Raw genomic sequence first — 25,199 nt, 5'->3', positions numbered from 1 at the left:
TCATTTTTTTTGATGTTCATTTTTATTTCGAATTTTCAATTCAAACCACCTCAAAACTATACCAAATTATCTCGGAACTGAGATTCAAGTTCCTTAACATGTATCCAATCTATTATGATAGCACCCACTCAAAAGAAAACAAAAATTTGACCCTTTTTGGCTACAAATAACTAGTAATTAACTAACATTTGATTAATATTAATAATATTTTATTAATTAGTCAATTTTTATAATAAACTACTTATAAATGATTACCGTAATTATCCTTGTAACTAAACGACGCGTAAGGATTATTTTGACTTTTTTTTTCTTTCTCAAATTCAAAGACATTGCCCAAACTTACTTTCAGAGACCTTATTTGTGTACTATACGCCACTCACCAGTAAGGAAACCGGAAGCGGGAGCGTGCGCTCCAAAGCCCAAGAATTGAGGGCAAGCCAAAACTCACCGAACATCTCCGGCCACAATCCACCTCTTCCGGCTGTCGTCATTCTGTAGTTGACATCTTTGTCATAAATTTCTAGTGCCGGTTGTGCATCGTCTTTCGTCTTATTAGTCTGTCGACTGGTCTCTTCTTGTTTGTTTAATATGGACCAGCAATCGGTCCCGATTCCGTCAGTTGTTCCTCCGTCTCTTCCGCCACCACCACCACCGTCGGCGAGCAGTTCTAATGGAGGAGGAGGTTGCCAAGTTCGGTGTGCTGGTTGCAAGATGATATTGACAGTCGCTGCGGGACTGACGGAGTTTGTGTGCCCTACCTGTCAGTTGCCGCAGATGCTACCTCCGGAGCTCATGCCTCAACAACAGCGCAGCAGTGCCCTGGCTCATGGCATTGATCCCACCAAGATCCAGTTGCCCTGCGCTCACTGCAAGGCCATACTTAACGTCCCTCATGGCCTCTCTCACTTCTCTTGCCCTCAATGTGGGATCGACCTCGCCGTTGATATCTCCAAAATTAGGCAATTTCTTCCTCATCCTTCTCATCCTGCTGCTCTCCGTCCTCCTCCCCCTCTACCGCCTATGCCTCAGGAAGAAGTTAACGAGGTTTTTACTTTCCCTTACCGCCTTCTGTTTATTCTTAGGAAACATGCCCTAAATTTAACGCCGTTGTATTTGTTGCTTTTAGCTAAAATTTTCCACCTGACAAACAGCCATCTACTACAATTAGTTAATTTCCAAAAAGCTTAAGAGATACATTAAGTAAAAGGTCATTGAAATTGGGGAGGTGAAGAGGTATCATTTAGTCAAGTGGGAGGATAATGGACTTGATGGTGTTCAATAATGCATTACTAGGAAAATGGATATGGAGGTGTGGGGTGAAAGAAAGAACATTCATTGGGGAGGATAACTATAGGGTAGAACGGGAGACGATGGAGTACAAACTAGCTTAAACTAAGGAGCTGCTTTTTGGAGAAGCATTGAGAGGGTGGATAATTTCTACAGCAATGTGGTGCTCAAAGTAGGCGACAGAAGAAGAATTTCCTTCTGGAAACAAACTTGGTTTGAGAACTGAGAAGCCCATGTGGAACTTTCTCCACTATCTTCATAATTATGAGTCAGCAAACACACGTAACTACTTGGTGAAGTAACGGGTCGGTAGAAAGGACGAAAGGATGAAATTCTTCTATGACGGACTGTTAAAAGGACAGTTTCCTCAATCATCCTTATGGGTTCCTAGAGTGCTTTTTTTTTTCTCTTAGATAACGTTTCCGGAAGTATTCTGTAGCATGCAAGCTGACAAATGATGTCAATCTACATCAGGTTGATACTAATGTGCAAGATGTAGAGAGGATGTTAATCATTTGTTACTTCATTGTCCGATCACACATATACTCTGGTGTGCCATACGAAAGATGTTTGGAGTTGCATGGCTGGTGCCCGTGACTGATGTTTATAGGAGGAAAGAGAGGAAGAGCATGGCATATAGCTCTTTTGATGCTGATGTGGACCATATGGAAGGAGCGGATCAGAAGAGTGTTGAAGAAGTTGAAAGCTCAAATTTACAAATTAGTGGAACATTGATGTCTTTCACTATCTTTTGGATTATTTTTGACATTCCAATTAGCGTAATGACGGAGTAATCTTCACAGAGAACCATGTTTTGCACAAGATTCTTCACTTTTGGCATACATCTTGGATGCAGGGATTTGCCCCTTCATATCAATAAAATCCTAACTTTTATTTTTATTGAAAAAGTATAAATTTCATTAGCTTTTTCAGTATCACTAGAGTTGTGGTCTAATGAGAAGAAAGGTTACGCTCAACAATAATTTCTATTTTTAATAATTATAGCAATTCTTCTGGTTCAACTTTTTCTGCTACTCTCTTTTGATCAGATGACGTGTATACACTAATTGACCTTAGGAAACTTTGTTCCATACTTTTCAGTTCTTTACATTGCATTGTGATCTTTCAGGTTGCCATTGAAGTAGAACGTGAAGAAGATGAGGGTGGCATGGCTGGAGAAACTTTCATGGACTATGTACGTTTTCTTTTCAACCTCTGCTATTTACTCCTAGTATTGTAATAGTGAGAGAAATATGTGTATGCCCTTCAAAATTTCAAGCGGTTATCTTCTTTTTTATTATGTAAAATGGTGTAATGTTGGAGAAGAGAGAGTTTGAAACACAAAAGACATGTGATAATGGCTGTAGAGAGTGGAGCTGGAGTAAAAGAGGTATGGGTATGTCCTTATAAAAAAAGAGAGAGAGATCGGTGTGTTACTTTTGTTACATTGACTTTACTAACTGTTCACATTTCTTTGCTAGTAAGGTGGTTGTGAGCTTATTAATGGAGAAAATTGTGACAATGTTTTGAGGATACCAACTCCAAGAATCCCCTTATCCAAAAAGAAAAAAAAAGCTCCAAGAATCTCCCCCTCCCTAAATGTGGTATCACATGATATCATCATTGATTTTAAGCGGTTGAGATCTTTGTGTTAGTATATTACAAGTTGATGGTTGATCCTTTCAGTTCTTATTTTCTTTTCCTGATTCAACACAGCGGCCTCCCAAGCTATCTATTGGACCTCCACATCCTGATCCTATAGTGGAGACATCTTCCTTATCTGCAGTACAACCACCTGAACCCACCTACGATCTGAAGATCAAAGATGACTTGGAAAGCTCAAACGCATTGTCCTGCCTACAAATTGAGACATTGGTTTATGCTTGTCAGGTTGCTATTCTGACTCATGTTACCCAGTTCTGTTTGCAGGCTCTTACCTTGTGGTTACTGTTTTCCTGTAACAGAGACACCTTCAGTTCCTTCCAAATGGTACCAGAGCAGGATTTTTTGTAGGTGATGGTGCTGGTGTGGGGAAAGGACGAACAATTGCTGGACTAATATGGGAGAATTGGCACCATGGTAGAAGGAAAGCATTGTAAGTTTTCGGCTAAAAGAAGTGCATTTTTGGTCCCTCTGGGGCTCTATCGAGCATATATATATATTGGTAAATAAGCATATAATTTTTTTGATATTTTAATTTTATCACTTAAAAAAAAAATATTTTTGTTTTGTCGTTTATACTCCAATCATAGATGGAATTATTGCATCTGAACTAATTTCTCATTTTGTCTTTTGCATTTCTCTTCTGGTAAATAGTTTTCTTAAATGCTCATTTTTTTAACGGTAAAATGCCCCATCTCTATTATAAAAATGCCACGTCCCAAACTATTCGCTGGACGTGACTAGCACCAACCCAACTAACACTACCTGCTACGCGAATCAACTCTTACTATACACTTAGAATTCATTCACGACATTTGATAAATTAAACAAGTATCCAAAATAATATAATAATTAATTACAAAAAATTAATATCTCGAAATATCAAATTAAAACTCTTACCCAAATTCCACACTAGACCATGGAGCATATAAAAGAGAATTACATAAGTTTAATGACGGGTGTGCAAACCCTAGAAGAAATAAATTAAGACTCTGTCGGCAGCCTCCATGGACAATGTAGTGGCTCTACTCAACAACATAAGCCACTTGAATGAACTCGTCAGCCACTAGCTTCCTCCTCCGCAACAACATCTGTATGGACATACAAGTAAGGAGTGAGTTATACGTGAATATAACCCACTAAGATCCTCGACCCGTCACTTTAAATACCCCTAGAACAAGTGTTATAAAATAAAAACACACATCAACAAATATGATATAATAACACACCATTTATCATAATAAAGTATATCAATAAAGCTAATATAATTATTTAGAAGCAACAACACATCATACACAAAGGACTTGTCATTACCGACGGTGGAGGAAATCAATCAGACATTCTGACGAGTCCGCGACAGTATATGCTATGATCCAAATTTATCATGGCTGCATGCACACTGCCCTAAAGTATATTACCGCAACAACGAACTAATTTCTAACCCCAAAACGCCACGGCACAAAGCCACGCCACACTACAAAATCATGTATTAAAGAATTTCCACCTTTTTAACAAAATGATATATATATATATATATATATATATATGTGGCTGATTACAAATTCTGCCAAGCACACGCTTGTCCCAACACATGGACCAGGAGAATGCAAAATTTTGGAAAATGGGTTTTGAAAAGCAAGCGTCAATGCTTAAAGTGTCGCTTACCTCGCTGACGATAAAGTTCCTCAACGTTGCAATAGTCAAAACACCAACTAAACAGCTTCCAATAGTCTCAATCTATGCAAAATATTGATTAACGATGTCAATTATGTTGGTCAGGGTCATTTCATAATTTTTGGAATAGGTAAATCAAAGTCAACTCCCTATCAACATGGTCAAATTCCCAAACCAGTCACATTTTCGAGTTACCCATAAGTCGTAGAGCCCAAATTGGTATAATCAAGTTTCAAACCTTCAATCTTGATGTTAATTGATTGGTCAAATTTCGATTTCCCTAAATTTCTAGCTTAAAGCTAAATCTTAACTTTCTACAACTTAAGTTATGAGTTCCAAGATGAAAGCATCTCAATATTATAATTTAACTCAATATTCTATATACATATCCAATATATTAGTGTTCATGCTTTGAAGAGTAAAAAGCATAAGGTAAAATAGATTGATACCTTATAATTTGTGATTGTTCTGAAATTTCAAATTGGAAAGGAATGACCTCTCGTCGCTTTCTGTGTTTTACGAGCCAATAATGTAGTAAGCTTAGTGTTTATTTCCCATAAATCTCTAAAAAATGATTATCATAAATCAATGTTCTGCTTTAGCTTCCCGGGGAGCCGCCAACGTCATATCATTTCTAAAGACCCCCCTTGCATTCTATTCTCTTTCAATAAATCAAAAGCACTTCATTATATCCCTAAGTCCCTTTTGTCTCATCCATTTAGTCTAATGATGGGCTTGACCCACTTTATCGTTGAATTATCAATCAAGATCACTTTATTTTCCAACTTTGATAAGTAATATGAATTTGGCCTACTAGTAACATAGTTAATCCTCACCTCATACTTAATGTGTATATAAATAATGTTCCCGAGAGTATATAACTTTATATATATATATATATATATATATATATATATATATATATATATATATATATATATATATATATATATACACACACACACACACAACTCTAAAACTAAGTAAATGATAAATAAAGAAATACCTTAAAAGCTCACTTTTAAATGCCAGATTATTATAAAAATAACAAAAAGCAAACGGAAAGATAAACTTTCCGTGCTCCCCTCGTATCTCCTCTGCGGATGGGAAGAGCAGTCAAGGTCTTGAGTGTGGAATGAAGATAGAGAGGAGAAATGGTGATGATAATTCTAGCTAAGGCTGTGGCATCCTGCAGATGATGAGGATTAAGCTGAGAGAGAAGGCACATCTGAGTTGGGGCAAAAAGAAAAGCTTACTTGCACTTTAAGCACTCTGCTCGCTTCTGCACTCTTTTTCCTCTAGTAATTGTTATTGGGTCAATGTGCACCTGGTTTTTGATACGGCCAGCTGGATATCCAAGATTTATCTTCTTTTGGAAGATTGAGAAATGAAAGGTCTTTCGGCCATGCCCAAATGCCTACTGACTTAGTAAAATCTGTTGACTAAAATCCAACCATGGCTATTGTGTAGAATATGTGATATATTAAATCTGTATTATGATATGACTATGACAAAGATATGTGAGAATCTGTAGATATGATATCTTTCAATCTTTGTAAATAATGCATTAGATTAGGTAGATGTTCATATGTAAACAACCCATAAAGTTTAGTGTTATTATAAAAAAAGAAAATACTTCTCATTGACTTCATTAACAATGTACAAGAGGTGCTTTTTTTATAGGTGTATCACGTATGTCTAATAAGGTTATATATTCCTATGCTAATACGGTAAGTAAACATTCTATAATTAAATACATAAAATGTACTAAGGTATCCTATCGAATATTCTATATGATTTTCTTTATTCATGTACAATGAATCTGGACGTGTATGAATCTAGACAAATATTCACTTAATGTTCTAACATGCACCCTCAAACTCAAAGTGGGGCAACCAACTTGAGTTTGCTTATTTTGAAAACATAGAAATTTCTTGCCCAAATTACGCAAGAATAGTGCATAATCACCAAAAAGGAAAACGAACCTAGAATACTTACCTTCGGAAAATAGCGGGTAACTGCACGACGAAAGCGAGAAAGAAGAGAAGAAAGATGGGGAATAAAGTGCTTGATTATTCGTTCAAGCTGTTGGGTTTAATAACCTTCGACAAAAATATAAATAAGGGAAGGCTACAATTACAAGGCTACAAAATCTCCTAATTACTTACTTATCGGGGTTTGTGTAATTACAGGTATTTGTGTTCTTTTATGTTTACATAGTATTAATTCTTGCCTATTTAGCACTCCTCCTTAAGTTGGAGCATACATGTCATATGCTCTTAGCGTGCTATAAATATCGCCAATTCTGGACCCTCAGAGTGATTTTGTGAGTACATCCGCTAGTTGGTCTTTTAAGTTGAGAAAACTCGTAACAATACACCCAGACTTAATCTTTTATCAAATGAAGTGACAATTACTTCAATATGCTTCATTATTTCATGAAATACTGGATTTGAAGCGATATGTAATGCGGCTTGATTATCACAACCAATTTCATCAGCTCGTCCCCCCAATCTTTAACTCCTGTAGAAGTTGCCTTAGCTATATAAGCTCGCAAGTAGCCAATGCCATAGCCCTATATTATGTCTCTGCGCTTCACCTAGCCACTACATCTGGCTCTTTACTTTTCCAGGATATTAGATTGCCTCCAATTAAAATACAATAGCTTGAAGTGGGCCGTTTATCAGAGGGAGAAACAAGCTCCCATGTGCCATTAGCATGTAAAGCAGACATCTCTTCGATCATAGCCTGTCACCATACGAGACGAGATAGCGCTTCGCTAGAGGATGTCATACGATTAATAAGATAACAGGACGTGAGAGCTGCATTCTCCCAAAAAACACAACGGACCATGAGATTGTATGAGCAGGGTATGAGCAAGTTCAATGAGATGCCTATTCTTTTTCAGCTACCCTATTGTTGAGATGTGTATGGACAAGATGATTGATGAATGATCACATAAAAGTACATAAATTGTTGAAATGGGGAAGACTAATACTCTAGGGCATTATCACTACAATTGTGCGGGTAGAACCCCGAATTGATTTTGAATTTCAGCATGGAAGGTCTGGATAATAGAAAACAACTCAGATTGATTTTTCATCAAGAATATCCAAGTGCATTTGGAATAATCATTAATTAAACTTACAAAGTAGTGGAATACCAAGGTAGAACTGACCCGACTAGGACCCCAAACATCTGAGTGGACTAAAGTGAAAGGTGACTCTACTCGATTATGAGGACATCGGGGAAAATAGGAGCGAGTATGCTTACTGAGCTGAAATGAATCAACACTCTAGAGTGGACAAGTGAGACAAACCAGGTTCTATTTTTTGAAGTTTTGATACGCTGGGATGTCCCAATCGTTTATGTAATAAATCTGATGAATCAGTAATGGGACAAGCTGTTGAAGGAAGATAAGATGTGAATCCATGTGATTTAGCAAGGATAAGGTAATAAAGTCCATTTGATTCATGCCCGATACCAATGATCCACCTCGTACCACCTTCCTGTATAAAAACAAGGTTATCAAGAAATAAAACGGAGCATTTAAGTGATTTGGCTAAGCGACTAGCAGCTATGAGATTAAAAAGACTACCGCGAACATAAAGAACTGAATCCAAAGGTAAGGAAGGAAGTGGACTTGACCTATTCCAGTTGCATGGTTTGAGACCCGTTGGCCATTGTGATTGTTGGAAGAGATTGAAAAATATGAAATAGTAGTGAAAAGAGATTTATTACCAGAAATGTGATCAGCTACACCTGAATCAATGACCACGCGGAAAAAGAAGATTGAGAGATACAAGTCACGCTATTACCTGTTTGAACAATAAAAGCTATCTCAGAAGATGTCTGCTTACGTGCTTTGTACCAAAGAAACTCAATATAATCCAGTAAAGAAACCATCTGTATATTCAAAAATAGGACCCAACGGTATTTGAGCCAACTCCAAGGGCATCCAATCTGATTGACATTATAATGGATTTAAGAGACGTCAACCAAACAAAACCAAATATCCGATAAAGATTACCATCAATGCTGAGATAACCTCAAAATAGGCAATTAGAAGTGTAACCAAATGTTATGTCATGGGCGGCCAGCCGCGCCCCATGACCCCTTGGGCGCGCCCCGTGGCGTCCTAGCAAGCCTTCCAATGCCTAGCGCCACGGACGGCCCCGTGGTCTTGGCCGCGCCAAGTGACAAGCGCGCATGTGCCTCTGTCGCCCCACCGATATCCCTCGCCAGCGCCCAACCGCAGGCAGATGCCAACAGCGCCGCGCGCGCAGACCCTGATGCCAAAGACTATGCTGCCGACAACGGACCTGTTTTCTGCCTTATAGCAAACTAAGTCTTTTTCATTGTAAATATAGAGTAGTTTTATTCCATGTACTTCCATTATGTTTCTCTAGCTTAATCAAGTCTAGTCTTGTAGCTTTGGATTATTTTTTTAAGCATTATTAGGGGGATCAAGCAATCAAACTTTCTAGCAAGCAAACAATTCTCTGTACTGGTGTCTCTCCCCCTCGACACCGCGTTGCCTTTCTGTAATAGCTTTCATTAATGCAATCATGCTTTCTTTCATTTTCAATTCTCATTCATGTTCTCTCAATTGCTCTTGACATTGGTTTTCCCGTACGGCACTGACAATCTAGTCTAGCGTACGGAGGGGACCTCAGTTGGCGGACAACAACTGCACTGACATCAGTTGCTTAGCCTTACGTCGCCCTTCCAAGGAATCTCAGGAAGGCGCCGCGTAACAGTTGGTATCAGAGCCTAGGCTCGACATCGGACGAGGGAACGCATTGCCATTACCACCATTTCTGACCATGGTGAATCATGGGGACCGCATTGCGGCCCTTGAACAGACGGTTGACGGATTACTGCCCATCATGGATACGGTGCCTGAACTAAGAACCAGCCTAGGGCAAAGGTTGGATGACCTGGACCGCAGGGTGCTCCAGGCCGAAGTTGACATAGAAAACATCAGTCGTGACTCCGAGGGAGATCGGCAAACGGCAGCCACAGAGGCAGCCGAAATTTTTGGCAAATTCGAGGGACTCCAACAGAAGCGTGCCGAGGATTTAGCTTACAGGGCACAAGAGGAAGACAGGGTGACTGCCATGCAACAAACTATTGACGACTTGACAGACAAGCTCAATGTTGTCAATGCTGCTTTACAGGGCCTACTGCGAGGCGGTGGAAACCAGATCGGGGGCGCTGCAAACCCCACTTCCGCGACACAAAAACTGAAAATTCCTGAGCCAAAGCCATATAGTGGAGCTAGGAATGCCAAGGAAGTGGAGAACTTCATCTTTGATGTCGAACAATATTTCGATGCTGTTGGGGGCCTAGAAGAAGCTAAGAAGGTAGCAACTGCTGCCATGTATCTTCAGGGTGATGCTAAACTCTGGTGGCGGGTGAAATACGAAGCCATCAAGGCCGGTGAAGATGCTCTCGAAACATGGGCAGAACTAAAGGCAGCCATCCGCCTACAGTTCTTCCCCGAAAATGTTGAATACAATTCAAGGAGAAAGCTACGGGAGCTCCGCCAGACCAAATCTGTGCGGGACTACGTGCGGGAATTCTCCGCGCTCATGCTAAGCATACGCGACATAGGGACAAAGACAAGCTCTTCACTTTCCTAGAAGGGCTGAAACCTTATGCCCGTATGGAGCTACAAAGACAACGGGTAGATACCCTGCCCAAGGCGATCCAAGCAGCTGAATGCCTTGGGGACTATCAAATGGAAGCTCGGAAGGATAGGCCTCAACCGCCTGCCCGAGCGGGATTCAAAGGGGGCCAGTCTAGCAATGGTGGCCCTAGCAGAAGTGGGGGAGATCGGAGCTCAACCAAACCTAAGGCTCCCTCCACAGGCAGCAACAGTGCTGCGTCTAACAACAATGATCGGGGGAGGAAGCCTCCTTCAGGATGCCGTCATTGCGGCGGACCACATTGGAACAATGAGTGCCCACATGCACAGATGAACGCCCATCAGACTTTTGATGATGGGACGGATGACGATTCAGACGATGCGGATCAGACTGAACCAGTAGGTGCCTTCAATGCAATTGTTGGCTCCATTTCTGAGGCATTAGCAGAGACTAGTGCTGGTATCCGTAAGAAGAAGGACCCATGTCCAGTCACCAAGAAAGGGAAAAAGAAGGCGGATGATGAGACTCCTCTTAAGCACGAGAGGACCTTAATGTTCGTTGAGATGAAGGTGAATGGCAAGCCCATTCGGGCCATGGTAGACACGGGTGCTACCCACAACTACTTAGCCTCGACTCAGGTGGAGCGCCTTGGTCTAGTTGTAGGGAAAGGTAGAGGCCGTGTCAAAGCTATCAACTCACCTCCCCAGCCAGTGGGTGGAATAGCCAAAGAAGTACCGATGAAGCTTGGCCCTTACGAAGGAAAATTCAACCTGCGCGTGGTGATCATAAATGACTTCGAGTTGATAGTGGGATTGGAATTCCTGAGGCAAACCAACACCATGCCTGTACCGTATGCTGACATGTTACTGATGATGGGAGCAAACGGGACCAAGCCCTGCATTATCCCGTGCATGCCTATGAAGATGGCCGTTGAAAACATCTCGGCCTTGCAGTTGAAGAAGGGGGTCAAAAGAAATGAACCCACGTTCCTGGCAACCCTCTGCATCGAAGATGTAGAATGCTCCTCGGGTCCCATTCCTGAACCCGTGAAGGAGCTGCTACTAGAGTTTAAAGATGTCATGCCACAAGACATGCCAAAGCGACTACCGCCTAGGCGCACTGTGGACCATGAAATTGAGCTGGTGCCGGGCGCGAAGCCACCTGCCCGGGCGCCTTACAGAATGTCACAACCTGAACTCACCGAGCTTCGGAGACAATTGACGGAAATGCTAGACACAGGGATTATCGTGCCCTCCAAATCCCCATACGGGTCCCCTGTGCTATTCCAAAAGAAACATGATGGTAGTCTACGACTCTGTGTGGACTATCGGGCTCTAAACAAAATTACTGTGAAGAACAAGTACCCTATTCCGCTAATGACAGACTTGTTCGATAGACTGGGTGGTGCGACAGTGTTCACCAAAATAGACCTGAAGACAGGTTATTGGCAAGTTCGGATTGCAGAGGGTGACGAGCACAAGACGACCTGTGTGACAAGATATGGGTCGTACGATTTCCTGGTTATGCCATTCGGCTTGACTAACGCCCCAGCTACATTTTGCACTTTGATGAACCAAGTCTTCCGAGAGTACATTGATGAATTCGTGGTGGTCTACTTGGATGACATTGTGGTATATAGCCAAACATTGGAGGAACACCTGATGCACTTGCGGAAGGTCCTAGCTCGATTGCGGGAGCATGAACTATATGCGAAGCTATCTAAGTGCTCCTTTGCTCAAAAGCAAATTGACTTCCTCGGACATGTCATCGAGGAAGGGCGGATCAAGATGGACCAGCAGAAGATTCAGGCAATCACAGATTGGCCGCCACCTAAGGATATCCACGCCTTGAGGGCGTTCCTTGGTCTATGCAATTTCTATCGGCGATTCGTGAAAAACTACTCCCTCATTGCAGTACCATTGACAGAACTCCTCAAGAAGGTCACGCCTTGGGAATGGGGACCCAAGCGAGCGGAGGCCTTCAACGCATTGAAAGCGGCTATGTCTAGTAGCCCCGTCTTGGCCCTTCCTGATCTGGCCAAGCCATTCGAAGTACAAACAGATGCATCTGACTATGCCCTTGGTGGCGTCCTGCTACAAGAAGGGCATCCTGTAGCGTACGAGAGCCGGAAGCTAAAAGATGCAGAGCGGCGCTATGCCGCCCATGAGAGAGAATTATTGGCTGTCGTCCACTGCTTGCGCCTCTGGAGACACTATCTGCTGGGAACCCCGTTCGTGGTCAAGACAGACAACACAGCTGTTAGCCATTTCGTGACCCAGCCGAAGTTGAATGGTCGACAGGCCAGGTGGCAGGAACTCCTAGCTGAATTCCACTTCAACCTGGAGTACCGAAGTGGGAAGACCAATCATGTTGCTGATGCGCTCAGTCGGAGAGCTGATCTAGCATCGGTGTGCTTACTCGCCACCCTAAGGGGGAGCGAAGTAGCCACCTCCATCAAGGACCAGATACAAGATCTACTCATCAAAGACCCTGCTGCACAGTATTTGGTTGATTTGGTAGGACAAGGCAAGACTCGCCAGTTCTACATGGAAGATGGTTTTCTGAAAGTGAAAGGGAACCGACTTTATGTTCCTAAAGGAGGAGATCTACGAAGGACTCTTCTGGCGGAATGTCATGATACTCTGTGGGCCGGCCATCCCGGTGAAGAACGCACCATGGCGTTACTTTGCCGTGCATATTATTGGCCTCAAATGGCCGATGACGTTGCTCAGTATGTGAAGACTTGTCTAGTATGCCAGAAGGACAAGTCAGACCGCTTAACACAGGCGGGACTCTTGGAACCACTAGCTGTCCCAAAGAGACCTTGGGAAAGTGTTTCCCTGGATTTCATCACCGGATTGCCCAAGGTCGGAGATCTAACAACTATCTTGGTTGTGGTAGATCGGTTTTCCAAATATGCTACCTTTATTGCTGCCCCACAATATATATCAGCAGAAGATACAACTTGACTCTTCTTCTCTCATGTCGTCAAATATTGGGGCCTACCCAAAGACATTGTTAGTGATCGTGACTCACGCTTCACTAGCAACTTTTGGACCCAACTCTTTAAGTGCCTTGGGTCGAAGCTGAGTCACAGCTCAAGTTTTCATCCGCAATCTGATGGCCAGACGGAGCGGTTCAATGGTATGTTGGAGGAATATCTCCGTCATTTTGTAACCGGATCGCAGAAGAATTGGGTGAAGCTTCTGGATGCTGCTCAACTGTGTTTCAATTCACAAAAGAGCTCTAGTACAAACAAAAACGCTTTTGAAATTGTTACCGGACAGCAACCGCTACTCCCACACACAGTCAACGCACCAAATATGTCTAAATCTCCTCGAGCTGCTAGCTTCTCTAAAGAGTGGAAGCAAAATTTGGAGATAGTGCGGAGCTATCTTGTCAAGGCTCAAAAGCGGATGAAGAGGCATGCTGATCAGAATCGTCGCTTTGTTGAATACCAAGTAGGAGACAAAGTGATGGTCAAAATTCCAAAGCGTTACTTATTTGCGGGGGTCCATGACCCTCGCTTATTGCAAAAATATATCGGACCCTTGTCCATTGAAAGGCGTATTGGGAAAGTTACATACCGGGTGGATACCCCAGCTTGGTGGAAAATTCATCCTGTCTTCCATGTCAGCCTCCTGAAACCTTTTCGGGAAGATACGGAGGATCCTTCAAGGAGCCAGCTCACAATACCCAGTATTCGAGGGCCCAATTCAACCGGGAAAAGGCGTGTTGAAGCTATCCTTGATGATAGAGTGATTCATGCCTCAAGGAAAGATCACCAAGAGTTCTTGGTGAAATGGCAGGGCTGTGATGCAGAGGAGAACACTTGGGAGAGGGGAACAAACCTCAAAGCCTACAAGAGCCTAATTGAAGATTATCTTGCAAGTAAGGCGCCGAGGACGTCGCCAACTCAGGTGGGAGAGAATGTCATGGGCGGCTTTCCAGCCGCGCCCCATGACCCCTTGGGCGCTCCCCGTGGCGTCTTAGCAAGCCTTCCAATACCTAGCGCCACGGACGGCCCCGTGGTCTTGGCCGCGCCAAGTGACAAGCGCGCATGTGCCTCTGTCGCCCCACCGATATCCCTCGCCAGCGCCCAACCGCAGGCAGATGCCAACAGCGCCGCGCGCGCAGACAACGGCGCGCGCGCAGACCCTGATGCCAAAGACTATGCTGCCGACAACGGATCTGTTTTCTGCCTTATAGCAAACTAAGTCTTTTTCATTGTAAATATATAGTAGTTTTATTCCATGTACTTCCATTATGTTTCTCTAGCTTAATCAAGTCTAGTCTTGTAGCTTTGGATTATTTTTTTAAGCATTATTAGGGGGATCAAGCAATCAAACTTTCTAGCAAGCAAACAATTCTCTGTACTGGTGTCTCTCCCCCTCGACACCGCGTTGCCTTTCTGTAATAGCTTTCATTAATGCAATCAAGCTTTCTTTCATTCTCAATTCTCATTCATGTTCTCTCAATTGCTCTTGACATTGGTTTTCCCGTACGGCACTGACAATCTAGTCTAGCGTACGGAGGGGACCTCAGTTGGCGGACAGCAACTGCACTGACATCAGTTGCTTAGCCTTACGTCGCCCTTCCAAGGAATCTCAGGAAGGCGCCGCGTAACAGTTGGTATCAGAGCCTAGGCTCGACATCGGACGAGGGAACGCATTGCCATTACCACCAAAAAATGGGAGAATCAAATAGCCACTCAGAATACTCGGTATGGTCGTCGGAATGTGATGGGATCAGGATGGGTAGACTCAGAATCACCTCATGAGCAAGCTGTCTTCAAGGAATTTTGCTGGAATCTGGCCAAAAAGTGGCTCATGCGCTGGAAAATGGAGACAGTTGCCGGAAAATAAAAAAGGTCGTCGGAATTTGTTGTAACATGGATGGGTAGGCTCATAATTGCTTCTCGAGCCAACTGTCCTGAAGAGTCGTTGCCGAAAAATGGTCGGAAGGGGTCTCGTGCTGACGCGTGAGAAAGAATCTCGCGGGAAAATTTTCTTTGGCCGGCGCGTGTGGGTTGACGAGGTTTTCTATTGGAGATATTTTTATGGGTTGGTCGCTGCAGGCTGATCTACCTCGTGGTGTTGTTGCTTTTTTTCACAACATTGACAGATAATGATTTTTCTTAACTGGACAGCCTTAAGTCGCTGGAAAAATTGTGCGGCGAATGGTCTTTCTTCCCGATGTCGCTGGAATGCTGCGCATCAATAATTTTCTAAGTTCTCTGATACCAGGTGAGAAAGCACGAGAGGAAAAATATATTATTGATCATCATTTACTATAATACAACCTATTTATATCTACGCTCTACAAATACATACTACTTCTATTCCATTGTGGGACTAAGCTTACTAGTACATACATAAACTATCTAACAAATTTGATTTAAAATCTAAACGTACTGATTTTTATTTTAATGTTCTGCCATTCTTATGAGTGTGTACCAAAAGTATTTTCAATGCACACTCAACTAGTATTTCTTAAAAAAATAAAATAAAAATGCACACTCAAGTAGTGGTGGGACCAAAAAAAGATAGCATATTATGGAGGTACCAAATATTCAATATTCGCTTTATGCTCCTTCTATTGACAAAAGAGTTGTCTTAATTGATTTTGCTACTATAGATTTTTCCCGAGCAAATTTCGTTTTGGTGCTTTCAAGTATATTGACCCGAAAGCGGACTACACCTTAACTATTTGTAACAAATAAATTTTCTCTGTTTTGTGAAGATGATTATTTTTAATCGTAAGGAGGTCTGAAAGATTGGCCTTGTTGGATTCAAGGAGAGGTAGAGGCAGGCCTAAGAAGTATTGGGGAGAGGTGATTAGGCAGAACATGTCACAACTTTAGCTCATTGAGGACATGACCCTTGATAGGAAGGTGTGGAGGGCTAAAATTTGGGTACAAGGCTAGTAGGTAGTCAAGCGTTTCTCCTCGCCATACCAGTAGCTTTAATACTATTCCCTCTTTTTTCCTTACCCTTCGATTTCTATCACTACACGTTTCTTGTGCTTCTGTTATCTTATTATCTTGCTGTTGATGCGGCTTCTCTTTTATGGCTTTTCCACTGCTGTGTTTCTTCTTAAAACTGCTATGACTGTGCGTTGCTTGAGCTAGGGGTCTATCAGAAACAACCTTTCTACCTTTGTAAGGTAGGAGTAAGGCTGTGTACACACTACCCTCTCCCGACTCCACTTGTGAGATTGCACTGGGTTTGTTGTTGCTGTTGTTGTTGTTACATTCATTAAATAGTCGTCTCTTTGTTGCTAAATGATGGCTGTGCTCCATATACTTCTAAAGGATCTGTTTTTCTTCGTTTATGATCAAATGCATTTAGTTTCTAAAATTAAATGTAATTGTTTCCTTTTTTCATAATGCTTTTCCCTAGGTGGATCTCTGTCGGTTCAGATCTGAAATTTGATGCAAGAAGAGACATGGATGATGTGGGTGCTATGTGTGTAGCAGGTAGTTATTTGAGAGTCCTAAATATGGTCTCAGGTTAAATGCTGCATGCGATCTAGCTCGTTCCTTCTCTGTTTGTTTATATCAGTATGTGCTAATGTGTAGTTTGCTGATAATGGACGTCTTAAAGTGTTCTTTGATACTTACCTTTAAAGAGATTGCTTTTATGTACTCCTAAAGTCTCCAACTCAAAGGAGTATAAACTTAAAGCACCTTCCTTTCTTTGTTTTTGTTTCTGGGGACTGCAAAATTAACTGATAATTCTGGAAGCTTGGATAGAGGCAGCCGGAATGAGGTGTTAATTACTCTATTAGAAATCTAACGGAAGTGTTGACAAAGATGTTTTGGTAGTTTGAGACAGCGATGAATATCTTTTGATCTTATTCTTGGGCTATTTGTGATAAGTGCTAAAACATAGTTATTTTGGGTCAATTGACGATGCATATGGACCACATTCTACTTTTTTCTGAGGTGGATTTGTACCTGTCACATACAATGAGTTGCTTCTTTTTGTGGATCTACGTACGATTTTTCTGATTTATCAACTGTACGTATGATATGGTGAAACAATGTATGGTTCCTTATGCATTCTTTTCTTTTGTTGTTTCCGGTTCCAAATGGTTAATGACTGGATGGATTTTGTAACTTAATATCTATAACTTTCTCTTGTAGTGCATGCTTTGAACAAGCTACCTTATTCTAAGCTTGACTCAAAGTCTGTTGGCATCAGGGAGGGAGTTGTTTTTTCAACATACAGCAGTCTCATAGCATCTTCAGAGAAAGGTCGGTCCCGTTTGCAGCAGCTTGTACAGTGGTGTGGGCCAGAATTTGACGGTCTCGTCATATTTGATGAGGTATAATTTTGGACTACTTTCAATATAGTTTGCAGCAAAAAATGTATCCATGTTATGGATCTTGGTCAGTAGTCCATATTCTTGCGAGAAAGAGACATCCAACTTGTCTCACTTAGCTATGGTTTTACTATTTATTTGTAGTGTCACAAGGCAAAAAATTTGGTCCCTGAAGCTGGAGGACAGCCAACACGAACTGGTGAAGCTGTACTTGAAATCCAGGTTTGTTTTTTAAATTGTCACTGAATTTCTGTGAAAATGTGGTTCCATCCAAATTGAGTCATTGGAACATTGAGTTCCCAAAAAATATATATTGTGCTAGAAAGGAAAGCAAGTTGAGATCTCTTCCTGCTGTCTGGGTTTCCTCTTTCTTCTTCCCCTTTCTTGTAAGTTTTTTTTGGAGGAATGAAAAGAACATTAGTGATAATATAGAAGGACAAGAAATACGGATAATGTGACATAGAGCTTGCTGAGAGAGTTTTTCCAGTCTCTTTGAAGAATAGTTAAGGCCGCTCGAGAAAGAAAATCCTGCTATCTTGCACCTGCAAGAAGAGACAGTTTGTTACTCTGTCCCACACGGTGACCGAGGGCATATTCAATTGCTTGGGGAATTCTTTGAATTCAAGCCTTGGGCGATTCACTACGGCAAATATCGCAGTGCTCTACTAGAGCCCCAAATCTTTGTACTAACAAACTCAAAACTCATTCCAGGAGGAATGATTTTTGATTCAATAACATGGTAAATGATCTCACCAAATCTCCCTAGCAAGAAAATATGCGAGATAACTCTGAGATGCTCATTGCATTGTGTAGATGATATTCCAATTAGGAAGAATTGCATTATATTGTATCCCAATATGCAGTCTTTTCCTAGGGTTTTAAGCTAGAAAGAAAGAAGCGATGCACAACTTTAAAAAAATAGGATTAAAGTTCCATAACATACATGAATTTAGAGGTTTACAAATTGGAATCCCAATAAGATTATCCAATTATATTTTCAACCATTGCACCCAAAGGTGTGGCCTAGTTGCTAATGAAGTGGATGTAAACCTTGGAGATTCAAAATCTCAACAAAGACAAAAAATAAAAGGTGATTTCTTTACCTCTATCGAAGCTAAGCGAGAGTTACCCTATACCTATGCTGGTGTATTCTACAGAATAGTCAAGGTGTGGGCAAGTTGGCCCAAACACCACCATTATGTATATATGTATAAGCATGCATGTGCCGAATAATAAGAAAAAAAAGTGAAATTAGTCCGGAAAGTAATTTCAGCTCAACGTTTAATTTATATATAATTTTTGTTCCAATATTGAAGAACAACTAGAGAAAAAATTGAGTGTAGCTAACTGCATGTCAGGTCGAATAACAAGAAGAGAAGTAGAGAACTAGAACTCATTAAGAGAGCAAATTTCAAGAGAACAAAATTTCTAGAGAGAAGAATAATAAAACAAAAGTCAAAGAGAATGTAGTAGAAGCAGATGGAAGATGGAGAAGAAGAAGAGGAGAGCAAGTTAAGAAAAATTAACCTCTGCAGTGAATTTGACTCTATATGTCAAATGAGGTAGTTGGCTCAGAAAGAAGAACGGAGAGTCGGGGATTTTATGTACTTGGATCTTGGAAAAGCTTATTACTTTGTGAATTAGGAATTTTTGGATTTCATTGTGTTGAAGATGGGTGTTGGGATAAGTGGAGGAGATAATCAAATTTTGCATATCAATTGCTAGATTCTATGTGTTGGTGAATAAGAGTGTGTATTTTTTTGTTAGCTCGATGGGCTTGAGCCAAGGTGATCTGTTATCTCCCATGCTATTTATTTTGGTGATGGTGACTTTGAGCAAGATGGATAGTGTTGTTGCAAGAGGTCTCTTAAGGGGTTTCTCTGCCTTGTTTATGGGGCATAACAACGTCATAGTCGCGCATATTTTATTTGTAGGTGAGTGGTATTCTGTGATGCAAATGGCTCCCAACTGTCATACTTGAGGCATGCCCTCATCTATTCTAGACCTCAAGATCAACCTTAGAAAATGTGAGATCATATCAATTGGCGGGCTGAATGACATTAACGAGCTTGCGCAGGTGATGAAATGTAAGCTAGGTGCATTACCTACTATCTGTATGGATCTACCTTGTCCTTTGGTACCTCAAACAAGGACTGTGTGGAATTCAATGATTAAAAGAGTTGAGAAGAAGCTAGCCGGATGACAAAAGAGGCAATTTTCGATAGGAGGGAAGTAAATATTTTGTCGAAAGGATCTTACTCTGTTTGTCGCTTCTCCAGGCCCCGTTATCGTAACTGAAAGGTCGGAAGGACTTCAATTGAACTTCTTATGGGATGCAACGGATGGAAGTAGCACTTCATTCAGTGAATTTGAAAGAAGTCATGTCTCCAAAGAAATGGAGAGGACTTGCAGTGAAAGATCTTAGGATTTTAAGTGGATTTGGTGGTTTGAATTTAAGAAGAATGCTACGTGGAGGGGAGTGTTAGCAGTGCAGAGGGATGGTTGGAGGAGTACAGACATCATAATTTTGTGAGGGACTCCTTGTTGAGATTTCTAGTCCAATATGCGTAATGGTACGATGGATAGATTTAGCTAGCAGACATCGTGGAGATGTATTCTTAAAGTTTTTCAAGCTATTATCGATACTCTTTATCATGAATGTGGTTAAGTTTTACAAGGAATACGGAGATGAGATCATATGGAACCTAAATTTTCGAAAACTTCCATGATGGGAGGTCGAAGAGCATAACAATGTTCTTAGATGTTGTTGCGACTAGAAAATCCCTCACTGTTACTGTTAGAGATATTCGATGCAGATGGTTTGAGGGAAGGAATGTTTGTAGTTCATTTTATGGCAAATTGTCTCTGAGGTAGGAGGGAAGGAATGTTTGTAGTTCATTTTATGGCAAATTGTCACTGAGGTAGGCGAGGACCTTTCCCTCTATTCCATGTGATCTCTAGAGGTATGAGAAATGTGTACTTTTTCACATGGTTGGCAACATGTGGACCTGTTGTCACCACAAGTAATCTAACAAATAATGAGAAATCTTTAATTATTGCTGTTTGAGATAAAGAACAAGTCTTATCGCAATGACATCCTTGAGTAGTTCTTATTATTATTCTTTCTTTGAAGTAGTTGCGCTTCTTGGGATATATCTGTTGAGGGTGGCCTATGGGTGCAGGATTTCTCAAAAAAAGTGTAGGATGACTTTGATATTGTTCATGTTTTAAGTAGCATGGGAATATATTAACGTTCTTTTACTTCATTTCTTGATGGTATATTGGGTAAGGTTTTCGGAGAGATAGAGAAACATGGCATGAGAAGTAACTGCTTAGTGCTTATGTGGATTATTTGGAAGGAGAGATGTGAGAAGTGTGTGATCATCTCGTCTATAAGCTTTGTTAGAGATCGCCTAAGTTGCTCGGACACCGGTGCGAGTGCCCGATATGGGTGCAGATCTAGAGGTCGGATCCTTCGAAATGTAAATTCTAAGGTTTGGCGATATGGATCCTAGTACGGATACTGGTGCGGGGATCCGGCTAAAATAATTCAAAAATATAAAAATATCTCTAAATTATGAAAATTTTGTGGAATACTTACGTAGAGCTTGTAAAGTGTGGATTTCTTTTTTATTCTCTAGTTGTAGATTAGTAAATGATTGATTTCCTAGATAATTTCTTCAAATTTACCTGAGTTTTAGTTTTGATTTTGAGAATCAAATTATATCTCGTCTCGAATTTTTCCATTCGTCGTGGTCAAAGTACTCAAAATTGTTTGACCAGATCTGGTACGGATCCCATAGCCGCACTCATACTAGTGTCGTGTCGATACGGGTGCAACACTTAAATTGCCGTGTCGGAGCAACTTAGGAGATCGCGCTTTTATTTAGTTAATTATGTTTTTGCAACACACTCCTTCATGTGTGGACTTGATTCTTTTCGTGGGTCAAGCACATGAAAATTCTTTTTGATAATAGGTGGCGGCGAGACTCGAATCTAGCACCTCTGCTTGCTCTGATGCCATATTGAATAGTGTGTGATTATCTCATCTAGAAGCTTAAGCTGTTAGAGAGTTAACATGCCCCTCACGTACATGCATAATTATTTTTTATGAGCCAACAACGCGGAAAATCCTTTTGATAACGAGATGGGGATTTGATCTCCTTATATGGTCTTGGGCAATACTCACCTCATAAGCTATCTTTTGAGGTTGAGTTAGGGTCAATTTCAATTTCTTCTCATGGTATCAAAGCTAGACCTATATCCATCCCAATTTTTGGTTTATCCGATGTTGAGCCCCTATATTATATTTTACATGCTCCAGTTTGCAAGCCTTGGCGTGTAGGGGTGTTGAGTTGTCCCACAATCGGATGTGGGATGGGAACTTGGTCTCCTCATATAGTCTTGTGCGATCCTCACCTCATGAGCTAGCTTTTGGGATTGGGTTACGGCCAGAGGTCCATTTTTTTCACCTGCTATATTTGTTTAACCTGTATTAATCTTTTTTGATCAGTTTTTCCTATTAGTATATATAATTGGATGTTTTTCGTGGAAAATCATGATGATTCTTTACCTTTTGTTGTGCATTTTAGCATTACGTTTCACCATGGGATTCTAATAACTTTTATCTAGGCCTCTCAACAGAACCCCTAAGTTAGGGGGCCAGCCTTTGAGTGGTATAACCTGCAACAGAAGCTAGAGAACAAAACCTAGTCTGGTCAATATCAACACCTGTAATCCCCCATTAAGCTATGATTTTATTCAGTGATGAACACTGTACAACATATTCGTAAAAAAAGAAATACAGTAGTGGTGAAAAAAACTTGTCATTTCTGATAAGTTTGCATAATCTTTGAGTAGACTTGCTGCTATGTTGGGTTTATTTGCCTTAGGCAATTTTGGGTCATTCTACATATTGCTCTTGATATCTGTAGCACATCAACAACTATTACTACCAAGCAAATTGGTTTTGCTTGTCTTGTTTTCTTAGTAACTGGCATTCAAAAGCTAATTGCATTTTGTATTACAGGCTCGTCTTCCTCAAGCTCGTGTTGTTTATTGTTCAGCGACTGGTGCTTCTGAGCCTCGCAATATGGCCTACATGGTTCGCCTTGGTCTTTGGGGAGTTGGAACTGCTTTTCTCAATTTCCGTGACTTTTTAGGTCAGGCTTCTGATTGCTAAAACCAACAGTTTCTTAGCATAGTTCTCTCTCTCTCTCTCTCTCTCTCTCTCTTTTTTCTTTTTTAAATTTTGATCAGTAAGCAAAAGAAAATATAGCATGAACAGCAAAACCAGCACTAAGGAAGTGCTTGTATTCCTGGCGAAGTTTTATTGATCATGAAGTTATAACTACCTGAGTCATCTCACTTTCAATGACTTTTAAAAGTAAGTTTTATCCTAATGTATTAAAACTAGTTCATATAGCGGCCCTAGATGCAAGAGAAAAAGGTAAGAATTTGAAGATGATATATCAGTGGTTATGTCATGCTGTGGTAGATTATTGATTGCTTTGTTTGCATCCACAATTACTCTAAGTTTACACTTGGCTGGATATGTGCTTAGTGGGAATATGATACTTGATACCAAGGAGCCTTTTGGCCATGAGAATTATTCACTTTTTCCCGGAATAATTTTTCACTTTATTTCAAAATTCAAAATCAATGTTTGGTTAGGAAATTTCCAAATTGAACTTGGAGCTGGATTCCAACAACAACAACCACCTCAGTGTAATCCCACTAGTGGGGTCTGAAGAGGGTAGTGTGTAAGCAGACCTTACTTGGAGTTGGATTCCAAATTTGGAGAAGTGCTCCAAACATGTTTTCCAACTCCATCTTCATAAATTTCAAATAAAGTGTTCTCTTCTCTCCTTTGCAAAAAGTATAACCAAACATAACTCCATCTTCAACTCCAACGTCATAAATTCCAAATAAAGTGAAAAAATATTTGGAATCTATGGCCAAATGCCTACTAAGTGTTGTGGTAGTTTCAGCAATTTTTTGTGGAGGAGATAAAAGAGTACCATCTTTGTTACTTTTTGAGAGAGCTATTAATCTAGTGTTTCACCAGGCTTGTGTCCATATTTTAGTATGATTTATTTTAACCATTTTTCAACTAAAATAATGGAGGTATTGGCTTCTCACCATTCTGGTTTCGGACAAGGCATGCATGGGGAGAATTTTTAGCTCTGCTTTTCCTCCATCTGAATGCATGAGGAGAAAAAGAACATAAATATAAATACGTATAATTTGATGTTAGAAATAGCTAAAATCTGAATTATGTGGGCTGCTAAAGCCAGCTAAAACCTGAATATCATGAAAACACAAATCTCTTTAACTGGGACATAAAAGACGCGCTTTGTTGTTTCCCAAAAGTACAGATATGGAACATGAGGATTAAAAAAGGAGCACATTTTGATGACCCGCCACATCATCATGCCACTTGTGCCTATGCAGCTTCCCCTTTGCACAACCAACCTATCTTAAAGGCTGGCTTAACCTTGCAAGTGTGAACTACTTGTTAAGTGCCACACGTGTTCTTAGTTTAGGATTAAGGACGTGACAAGTTGTTATCAAAGCACTAGGTTGCCTAGAGAATAGCACAGGAGAAGGAAATAAACACTGGTAACACTCAAGCCAATGTTAACCAAGGTGTTGTTGCCAAGAAGGGCACTAGCAATTCTTCCCCAACAATGCCCTTTTATGAAGCAAGGCCCAAGTTTGGAGAGCTGAATCAGACAGGGAGAATTCGCGATTGTATCAAGGAGTTTACCGCCCTTATGCTTCAAATTCCCAATCTAAGTGGCGATGACTTGTTCCACTTCATGGATGGGTTGCAAACTGGGCGGTGGAGTTATAGTGTCGGAAAGTCGCTGACATTGATCAAGCTATAGTGGAGGCCCAATCCTTAGTGGACTTCAGGCACAATCAAGGTCAAGGCAAGGGCAAAGAGTCGAAGATGCCAAAGATGGGCAACATAAAGAACAACCCTAAGACTCAATACAACAAAATCGAAGGTAAGAAGTCATAAGGCCGCAAGAGTTATGTCCAGAAGAAAAAACATGTTGGTCAGAAAGAGCTACATCATAAATGATGCAGGAAGAAAGTATGTATAGGATCCAACATAAAATCAATAACAACTCATTTGATATTGGCTCTAATACCATGTAAAGAAAAGAGAAAGAAGAAATTTGGGGGAATAAATTTCTTGATTATTCCCTCAAGCACGCTAGGGTCTGAATAGTGTTTATAATTAATAAAAGGAGTGAGCTCTTTCTGTTTTAAATAATCTCCTAATTCTTAACTGTAACCAGTGTTGTCAAAGGCGCGCTTAAAGCGCGCTTAAGCCCTGAAGCGAGGCTCAAAAGATGTTGAGCGCTTTGCCTCACTTTGTGTGCGCTTTAGTATTTCATCACGGCTCTAAGGCATACTTTTCCTAGCCAATGAGTGTAATCCTGTAAAAGCGACATTAAACAATTGATATTTTACTTTTTTCGTAATTTTTTTCCAATTCTTTGTCCGTATATTTGTTATTCCTGCTTATAATTATTAATGTTGGACTACATATACATATTTTTACTTTTTCTCAAGTTGCGCCTTTTT

General features: G+C 40.8%; 1 protein-coding gene across 2 annotated transcripts in view; it reads left to right on the top strand.

Moving 5' to 3' along the window:
* Positions 1–347: 347 nt before the first annotated feature.
* The window catches only part of LOC107815374 (protein FORGETTER 1), a 55,493-nt gene continuing 30,641 nt past the window's right edge, over positions 348–25,199 (top strand). For both annotated transcript variants that reach the window (XM_075256700.1, XM_075256697.1), the window contains exons 1-8: positions 348–1,044; positions 2,417–2,482; positions 3,004–3,177; positions 3,252–3,382; positions 16,676–16,752; positions 17,422–17,603; positions 17,745–17,822; positions 22,630–22,762. In XM_075256700.1, coding sequence (XP_075112801.1) covers positions 589–1,044; positions 2,417–2,482; positions 3,004–3,177; positions 3,252–3,382; positions 16,676–16,752; positions 17,422–17,603; positions 17,745–17,822; positions 22,630–22,762 — 1,297 coding nt within the window. In that variant the 5' untranslated portion in view covers positions 348–588. The remainder of the gene's footprint in view (positions 1,045–2,416; positions 2,483–3,003; positions 3,178–3,251; positions 3,383–16,675; positions 16,753–17,421; positions 17,604–17,744; positions 17,823–22,629; positions 22,763–25,199) is intronic.

The sequence above is a fragment of the Nicotiana tabacum genome, chromosome 1 (assembly GCF_000715075.1).
Source record: "Nicotiana tabacum cultivar K326 chromosome 1, ASM71507v2, whole genome shotgun sequence".
NCBI classification, from domain to species: domain Eukaryota; kingdom Viridiplantae; phylum Streptophyta; class Magnoliopsida; order Solanales; family Solanaceae; genus Nicotiana; species Nicotiana tabacum.
The sequence above is the reverse complement of the archived record's forward strand: the minus strand, read 5'-3'. Positions and strand labels throughout refer to the sequence as shown.